Source organism: Eupeodes corollae, chromosome 1, assembly GCF_945859685.1.
Source record: "Eupeodes corollae chromosome 1, idEupCoro1.1, whole genome shotgun sequence".
NCBI lineage: Eukaryota > Metazoa > Arthropoda > Insecta > Diptera > Syrphidae > Eupeodes > Eupeodes corollae.
In genome coordinates, this window is record NC_079147.1 from 163,559,331 (window position 1) to 163,568,714 (window position 9,384).

Here is a 9,384-nt window from a genome sequence, read left to right on the forward strand (position 1 = left end):
TCCTCATTCAAACCCTCCAAGTGGGTGCCAGGCGGGCAATGATCACCACAGTAGTCCTGTGCGTTTTTGGCAGGATGATGATTAGCTAAGGCAGAGTTGGCTCGCTGAATTGCTGTAACTTCTCAATAGTGCAACGTTCGGATAGAACAATTATCAAACAAAAAAATCGCGCCATGGCTGCCAATGCGGTCACATCTCCTGAAAAGGCTGTCGAGCCAACTCAGGGGTGTGAACGGGTTGTCAACCCTGTGGCTTCCACTAGTAGCGGGAGTCGTTCTCCCTCTACTAGCCGCAACCTTTACTTGAAGGAATTACCCGTCAGTGGAACAGCTGTGACGCTCGGCTGTCCCAAGGGCGGCAATTCCACACCCCACCTCTTCCCCGCTCCTGCTAGGACGTTGCAAGCGACCCCAAGAAGGGACAACCCATCCGGAGAGACAAAATCTGCGGCATGTGGAATTGACTCGAAGGGTGAGGGCACACCCCGATTGTTATCAGTAGCCACTAATTCTGGAGGTGGACCCACACCTGTGTCACACGGACATAGCTCTGGGCCGGCCAACAAGAAGTCCAAGAAGTCACAGGCCAATCGAGACCAACGCAATGCTGAGAGGATTCTAGCCGCAGTCGGTGTCATACCGGTGGCGGAATAACGAGAATATGAAGGTAGCGATACCTAATTTCAGTAGTCGCGGGGTTGTGAAAAATGGCCCTAGCACTACTAATGAGAGTGCCCGGCAAAATCCTCATTCAAACCCTCCAAGTGGGTGCCAGGCGGGCAATGATCACCACAGTAGTCCTGTGCGTTTTTGGCAGGATGATGATTAGCTAAGGCAGAGTTGGCTCGCTGAATTGCTGTAACTTCTCAATAGTGCAACGTTCGGATAGAACAATTATCAAACAAAAAAATCGCGCTATGGCTGCCAATGCGGTCACATCTCCTGAAAAGGCTGTCGAGCCAACTCAGGGGTGTGAACGGGTTGTCAACCCTGTGGTTTCCACTAGTAGCGGGAGTCGTTCTCCCTCTACTAGCCGCAACCTTTACTTGAAGGAATTACCCGTCAGTGGAACAGCTGTGACGCTCGGCTGTCCCAAGGGCGGCAATTCCACACCCCACCTCTTCCCCGCTCCTGCTAGGACGTTGCAAGCGACCCCAAGAAGGGACAACCCATCCGGAGAGACAAAATCTGCGGCATGTGGAATTGACTCGAAGGGTGAGGGCACACCCCGATTGTTATCAGTAGCTACTAATTCTGGAGGTGGACCCACACCTGTGTCACACGGACATAGCTCTGGGCCGGCCAACAAGAAGTCCAAGAAGTCACAGGCCAATCGAGACCAACGCAATGCTGAGAGGATTCTAGCCGCAGTCGGTGTCATACCGGCGGCGGAATAACGAGAATATGAAGGTAGCGATACCTAATTACAGTAGTCGCGGGGTTGTGAAAAATGGCCCTAGCACTACTAATGAGAGTGCCCGGCAAAATCCTCATTCAAACCCTCCAAGTGGGTGCCAGGCGGGCAATGATCACCACAGTAGTCCTGTGCGTTTTTGGCAGGATGATGATTAGCTAAGGCAGAGTTGGCTCGCTGAATTGCTGTAACTTCTCAATAGTGCAACGTTCGGATAGAACAATTATCAAACAAAAAAATCGCGCTATGGCTGCCAATGCGGTCACATCTCCTGAAAAGGCTGTCGAGCCAACTCAGGGGTGTGAACGGGTTGTCAACCCTGTGGTTTCCACTAGTAGCGGGAGTCTTTCTCCCTCTACTAGCCGCAACCTTTACTTGAAGGAATTACCCGTCAGTGGAACAGCTGTGACGCTCGGCTGTCCCAAGGGCGGCAATTCCACACCCCACCTCTTCCCCGCTCCTGCTAGGACGTTGCAAGCGACCCCAAGAAGGGACAACCCATCCGGAGAGACAAAATCTGCGACATGTGGAATTGACTCGAAGGATGAGGGCACACCCCGATTGGTATCGGTAGCTACTAATTCTGGATTCTAGCCGCAGTCGGTGTCATACCGGCGGCGGAATAACGAGAATATGAAGGTAGCGATACCTTATTTCAGTAGTCGCGGGGTTGTGAAAAATGGCCCTAGCACTACTAATGAGAGTGCCCGGCAAAATCCTAATTCAAACCCTCCAAGTGGGTGCCAGGCGGGCAATGATCACCACAGTAGTCCTGTGCGTTTTTGGCAGGATGATGATTAGCTTAGGCAGAGTTGGCTCGCTGAATCGCTGTAACTTCTCAATAGTGCAACGTTCGGATAGAACATTTATCAAACAAAAAAATCGCGCCATGGCTGCCAATGCGGTCACATCTCCTGAAAAGGCTGTCGAGCCAACTCAGGGGTGTGGACGGGTTGTCAACCCTGTGGTTTCCACTAGTAGCGGGAGTCGTTCTCCCTCTACTAGCCGCAACCTTTACTTGAAGGAATTACCCGTCAGTGGAACAGCTGTGACGCTCGGCTGTCCCAAGGGCGGCAATTCCACACCCCACCTCTTCCCCGCTCCTGCTAGGACGTTGCAAGCGACCCCAAGAAGGGACAACCCATCCGGAGAGACAAAATCTGCGACATGTGGAATTGACTCGAAGGGTGAGGGCACACCCCGATTGGTATCGGTAGCTACTAATTCTGGAGGTGGACCCACACCTGTGTCACACGGACATAGCTCTGGGCCGGCCAACAGGAAGTCCAAGAAGTCGCAGGCCAATTGAGACCAACTCAAGGCTGAGAGGATTCTAGCCGCAGTCGGTGTCATACCGGCGGCGGAAAGAAAACCGGAGCAAACGCGAAAACTCGAGTGGGCTAGTGGCTTTCTTAGCAAAAATATCAAACTGACCTGCGGCGACTCAACGTCAAAGCGCAACAGGTCTTTCGAGGGCGACAAGCCTGAACCATTCAATTCATTTTTATTTTTTAATCTTTAAAACTATATTAAGGTAGACAAAGATTCATAAAACTAGCCTAATTAACCATACTTTGCGACTAACATATTGGTCCAATACGGACACTAAGTGAAACTTTAATACAGGGTTATCCATATCAAATGACCATAACGCTCCGAACTGACGGTGACAGTGGATCCATCATCGTTTTCGAAGAAGTAAGGTCACAGTCGTTCTATCATCGTTTTCGAAGAGGCGTACCAAACAGTGTTTATTTACGTACCCACCGAGTGAGTAATGTGATTTGTCGCTGAAGAAAATTTAGTTTGAAAAATCGCCGTCCATTGCCGACACGTTGTGCTGGTTTCAGTTATTGTATGTGGATGTAGGTGTTGATCCAAATGCAAAATACGCCATAATGTGCCGTAAGACAGTCCTTATTCCTGAGAACGAAGAGGAATCGACACATTCGGGTCTTCGGTCTTTTTTCTTCTACTCTGAACGTCGAACTTGCCGAGTTGTAGAAGCTGAGTAAGGTCAATGATTCTCGAGAATTTTCTCCAGATGAGTCCTGAAACTAAAGGACGTTCTTATCCCTCTACCTTCCTAGAATCATCGCCCATTCCCACATAAACAAGGCATACCAGCCTACGTTTATGTCACCAACTCCCATCCCACCTCCCACGTTGTAATGGCGAAAAAGCTAGCAGCGCTCCTATCTTCTATGCTCCTTCTCACTCTACTTAACCTAGCTGAATTACTGTTACCGAATCCCAATCTTTTCCTTACATATCAGAATGATGATTTGACGTCAACTGACTCCTCATCCTATCTCTTCCTCCCCAACCACTTCTCATCTTTATTGCCTGGATCTAAGATGTTAAACGACCCGTGCCGATCATCAGCCCGGCTGGGGGCTCAATTTTAAAATAGCCCAGTCTCTAACGGAGTATCCGGATACCTGGCGACCTTCGGATTAACTAGGCAAACAAAAAAAAACAAAAAGAACGATGAGACCGGTATCTCTTCAGGACCAGGCGGCAATTTGGCGTCAAAGCCTGTTGCCGTACCTCCTGCAGCCACCACAGAGAAGGGAGCAGTGGCTAACCATGGACCCTCCTCTGCTGTTGGTAGCAACGAGAATATGAAGGTAGCGATACCTAATTTCAGTAGTGGCAGGGTTGTGAAAAATGGCCCTACCACTACTAATGTACATCCAGAAACTTAAAACTCAAAAAGCCTTTATAGACAAAGGCGGCAAGCGGCGAAGGGTCTTTATAGGAGTGCCATTGTGGAACTCAATAAAAAATCCTTGGCTCCTCTAGCCTTAAACGAGGGCACTATAAGCTATGGCTTCGAATCTATAAAAAAGATGAGGTTAACGCGGAAAGCGGGCCTCCAAAAACAACCGAAGGTGAACTAGCGGTTGGTGGGCCTGGGATGTCGTCTCCTCTCCTTACAGAGGGTGACGATGTACACATGCCCTCTCCAATCGCGACTCCACCCTCTACAAAAGTCGTAGACAGTCCATCCTTAGTGGAGACTGAGGACGACCTTAACATAATCCTTCTGAGCGAGGAAGAACTCTTGGGTTCATTCTCAGACTCAGAGGATCAGAACAAAACCGTGGTGAAGGTTGATCTGCCTAATTTTAGACAAAATGTTGCAGTTAGTACAGATTAATCTCCAACACTCCATAAAGGCCTCGGTCTTACTTCTTCTATAGGAACTCATTACAGAGTTTACTAGAACCTGGACTATCTAGTCCTTCCTCTAAAGCTAATGAACTTGACAACAAAGTCAATGACCTTACCTCAGCTATGAACAGATCGCTAGAAATTGCTTGTCCACTTATACACATAAGTGGAAAGAGGAAACCCCAATGGTGGGCGTCAGAGCTTGACTCGCTCAGGAAAAAATGCAAGAAACTTTTCAACCGGGCCAAAGCCGCAAGACTAGCCTCTCACTGGGACTCTTACATAGAATTCCTAAGAATCTACAAGAAGGCAATAAGAAAATCTAAGCGATCTTCTTGGCGATCCTTGTGTGACACGATATAAGAAACTTCTAAAGCCTCTCGGTTACGGAAAATTCTTTCAACGGATCTACCGATGCCAAACTGCTTGAAAAATGCAGACGGCTTCTGGACAAATTCAAGTAATGCATCGCTGAACTTACAATTGGATACTCATTTTCCTGGTAGTTCTCTTACCGAAACTTGCAACACATATAGGTATATACGTTCAAGTCCCAATACAACATATCCAATAGGTCTGATCTCAAGGGATAAGCTACAATGGGCTCTCAACAGCTACAAACCTTTTAAATCTGCAGGACCAGATGGCATAATACCAGCCGAGGTATAAAAGACTTCTGACACATGTTGCCTCGGCATGGAGAGAAATTAAAGTTGTTTTTGTACCCAAGTTAAAGTTGTTCCTAAAGATCTATGACCTATAAGTCTATCATCATTCCTTTTTAAGACCTTGGAAAGATTGATTGATATCCATTTAAGGGCAAGTATTGATACAAGACTTCTGTTTTCGTCTCAACATGCCTACTGTAAAGGTAAATTGGTGGAAACAGCGTTACACACTTTGTTACTCACCGTAGAATATTCCCTCCATCATAAAGAGTTCTTTCCTTGACATTAAAGGTGCCTTTAACAACGTGGACACATCTGCACTAACGTCTCTAAATGTAGACGTCTCTAGCAGAATAAATAACTCAAAACTGGTCAACTCTTCTAGTAAACGATTTGTTAGCAGAGGGACAGCGCAACTGGAACCTAGTGGTGAACTAACTAGTCTGGATGGGAGGGCTTCAGAGTGATCGCCTATGCGGACGACGTTGCTATAGAAGTTTCAGGAAAGCATCTTAACATCCTAAAAGAACTCTTACAAAATGTCTTGGACAGACTAATACTTTGGGCTGATCGGTGTGGACTGGGTGTTAACCCACACAAAACCGATCTGGTCTTATTTTCGAGGAGATACAAAATTCCATTTGTCAACCCTCCCTATATTAAAGGAATCCAATAAAAATCTCAGACGAGGCTAAATACCTGGGTCTTGTCTTAGATAAAAAACTGAATTGGAAACGCAACGTTCAGGAAAGAATCAAAAAAGCTACTATAGCTCTCTTTTCTTGCAAAAAAGCTATTGGTAATACATGGGGTTTACAATCCAGAACCACGCATTGGCTATGCACATCGGTAATCAGACCGATTTTAATGTACGGTGTTGCAGTATGGTGGACTGCTTTAGATAGCATGAGCGGATCGCTTTGCACGACCCCATCTCCGGCGCTGGACACCGTACTCTACCTTACACCTCTTGACATATTTAGCAAACAAATAGCTGCAAGCTCTGCTATTCGCATCAAAGCTCCGTCGCAGTGGACTAACAACAACATTGGCCACTCCGTAATTCTTAGGTATTTAGAATCAATTCCAAAGCACACACACTACACCATCCCCCAACTGCAATTCGACAGAAACTTCCAGATTTCTATACCTTCCAGATCTTTCTGGGAGGATAGGGCATTCTTGGAGGATGACTCAATCCATTTTTACACAAATGGGCTAGAAACAAAAGAAGGGTTTGGTGGAGGAGTGTACTCTGAACGACTGAAATTAAGTCTCTTATTCCGCCTTCCCAATCATTGTAGCGTGTTCCAGGCGGAACTTTTGGCGATAAAGGAAGTCTTGTCCTGGCTTAAAGAAAACGTCATATCAACATCTGATATCCGTATTTTCTCAGATAGCCAATCCGCTATCAAATCTCTGGACTTCGTCTCTACAAACTCTATAACAGTCCATAACTTTCGATCATCTCTATTGGAGATAGCAACAGTTTAATATTCACCTTTGCTGGATGCCGGCCGGGCCATAGAGACATTCTAGGTAACTGTAAGGCAGATAAACTCGCCAGGAACGGTACAGTACAGCCCATCCTACAACGTTGTTACTAATGCAGGACGCTGTGAGGAGGGCAGGCACCAGGTGGAACAACATCACTACGTGTAAAGTCACAAAAAAATCTGGCCAACACTGGATTTAAAACGTTCAAGGTTCTTGTTCTCTCTAAACAGATCGCATATAAGCTCGATAATAGGTGTCATAACCGGACACTGTCTAATAGGAAAGCACGCCACGAGACTAGGCGTATTCTCAAGTGACTTTTAAAGAAGCTGTATGGACGAGGAAGAGGAAGAAACAGTTCTTCATCTTCTGTGCACATGCCCTGCTCTGGCTCGAAAACGCAAGAATTACCTAGGAGAATTCTTCTTTAACGATCTAAATCATATCAGTATAATCAGCCTCTCACGTTTCGTAAGGGACTTAAACTGGATCCATTGAGCATAGGAGGAAGCCTCAAACCTGTCATCTTGGACAGCCACTGTACACTAACCTAAGTGAGGGTTGTAATAAAAAATATTATTCCAAATTAAAAGCTATTTATATTTTTATTTCATCGTTCAATAATTTGTCTCTAGTATGTGACCCAAGTAAGTTGAGGGTTGTAGCAAATTGGTCCCAATATTCCATTTGGGTTTTTTTTTTGAAGAACCAAACTCTTCAACAACTTTCGCTACATTCGGGTTTGATTCCATTTGTTCGACTAATAGAGTTACTAAAATGTTTAATTCTTGGATCTCTATTAAATCGTTATATTTGCCAGATATGACGATACCTTATAAAATCAATGTTAAACAAACTTAAAGCTTAGTCTTATTACCTAAGTTATTTGATTATTGCCAATGAGCATGTTTATAATCGACCCAAAAGGTTAAGAATTCCTATCTAAATTCAAATATATTCACTTTTTTTAACGAACAAATAATACAAAATGAATTTTGGAACTACATAAAACATAATAATAAGGCAATGTTTTAATAATTGTTATTTATGCTCATGCCGATGCCAATTGCCCATCCCTTTTATCGGGTTGCCTTTCCAATGCCATTTGGGTGAATAGCATTGAAAGTCGAAAGAGAATTTATTTGTTTTGCAAATTATTATGCCAACCATTTACGCTACCAGGCTCTGAAACCCTCGGTTCTCTCTCTTCTTTCCCATACCGAATTAATCTCAATGTTAACATTATTATTAACTTAAAAGAAACAAACACAAGCGAACAACAAAACAATATGACTCGGAAGCAAACAGCAGCAATTCCACTAAATCAATTCCACCACCTACGATGAGCATGTGGTTCAAATTACAACCCTCTTAAAAAAAAAAAAATGCAAAAAAGAACCATCCCCTCGCAAAGGTTGATTATTTCTTTATCGGTTCCATAAGTAAACCTCCGAACTCGTTGCTTTCCATTTTGTTCCTCATGCTATGAGTGAAACACCGGGGATACCCGAAGACTCCACTCAATTGTTGAATCGAAAATGATTTTTAATTAGATTTGTTAGAAAAAAACTCACAACTAGCGAAGCCCCACAAAAACAATAACTACGATGACCACTACCACTACTGGAAACTGGTGCTGAAAGAAAGGCGCCAGAGAAAAAGTTTGCAGTTAGTTTTTTTTCTAGAAGGAGCGAGAAACATTTTTTGACTACATTTAGTGAAAGTTCGTTGGACGCTATATTCCTGGTGCCTTTTAGAACGAGTAGTATACCCTACACAATGGGCGATTATCAGGAACAAGGTAATCCATGGAATTGATAACGACTAACACAACCTGCGTTGTAGCCTGTTGGTCTACGCTTGTGCGTTATTTTACGAATAATATTTCAATAATTGTTTCCATTATTATAGATGTGGTTGGAAATCAAATTGTGGGTGCTGTGAAGGTTGGTGGTTGGCGTTACGAAGACCATTCACGTTATATTGGAGAATGGAATCAGAGAGGACTACGACACGGTTTAGGTCATTTGCAACTGCCTGATGGAACTCGTTATGATGGTAATTTTGCCAATGGACTATGTACAGGACTAGGATGTCTGTGGTTCTCAGATGGATCCAAGTGCGTTTCAATATTTTTTTTTAGTTTCGATTTATTTAACACATAACAGCTTCTATTTATACGAACTAGGTACGAAGGTGAATTTCATCAAGGTTGGTTTCATGGTTATGGAATATTCTGGCGTTCAGATGGCATGAAATTCGAGGGTGAATTTCGCGGCGGACGTATCTGGGGACTTGGATTAGTAACATTCCATGATTTTACCCATGGATTTCCACGAAACGAGGGTTACTTTCAAGACTGTCGACTCATTCGCAGACGTCGATGTCCTGATGTTGTTCAAAAAGCTCAAAAAACAGCACTCATGGCGAGATCACAAGTTGATCATCCATACTGAAGAAACCCCAAGAGCTAAATATTGTTACGTTATCAATCAAATAATCTAGTTCATCATCTGAGGATATTTTTCATTTTATACGACTTTAAAATTGCTGTTGAATTCTAACATATACATAAATCATAAATATAAAAGACCAAGTGTTTTTGTTTTGTGTGTTCAAACATAAAAAG

General features: G+C 44.2%; 1 protein-coding gene across 1 annotated transcript; it reads left to right on the forward strand.

Moving 5' to 3' along the window:
* Positions 1 to 2,989: 2,989 nt before the first annotated feature.
* Positions 2,990 to 9,351, forward strand: LOC129941108 (MORN repeat-containing protein 4 homolog). The gene is made up of 3 exons (XM_056049659.1): positions 2,990 to 8,556; positions 8,667 to 8,874; positions 8,944 to 9,351. Exons 1-3 carry the CDS (start codon positions 8,535 to 8,537, stop codon positions 9,209 to 9,211), a joined length of 498 nt encoding a protein of 165 aa, XP_055905634.1. The 5' UTR covers positions 2,990 to 8,534; the 3' UTR covers positions 9,212 to 9,351.
* Positions 9,352 to 9,384: the final 33 nt, after the last annotated feature.

Bases quoted from the DNA above. Each gene is read 5' to 3' on its own strand.
- LOC129941108 (XM_056049659.1), top strand. From the start codon at position 8,535: ATGGGCGATTATCAGGAACAAG. The intron at 8,557-8,666 runs GTAATCCATGGA...CCATTATTATAG, and splicing joins GGGCGATTATCAGGAACAAG to ATGTGGTTGGAAATCAAATT. The intron at 8,875-8,943 runs GTGCGTTTCAAT...TATACGAACTAG, and splicing joins TGGTTCTCAGATGGATCCAA to GTACGAAGGTGAATTTCATC.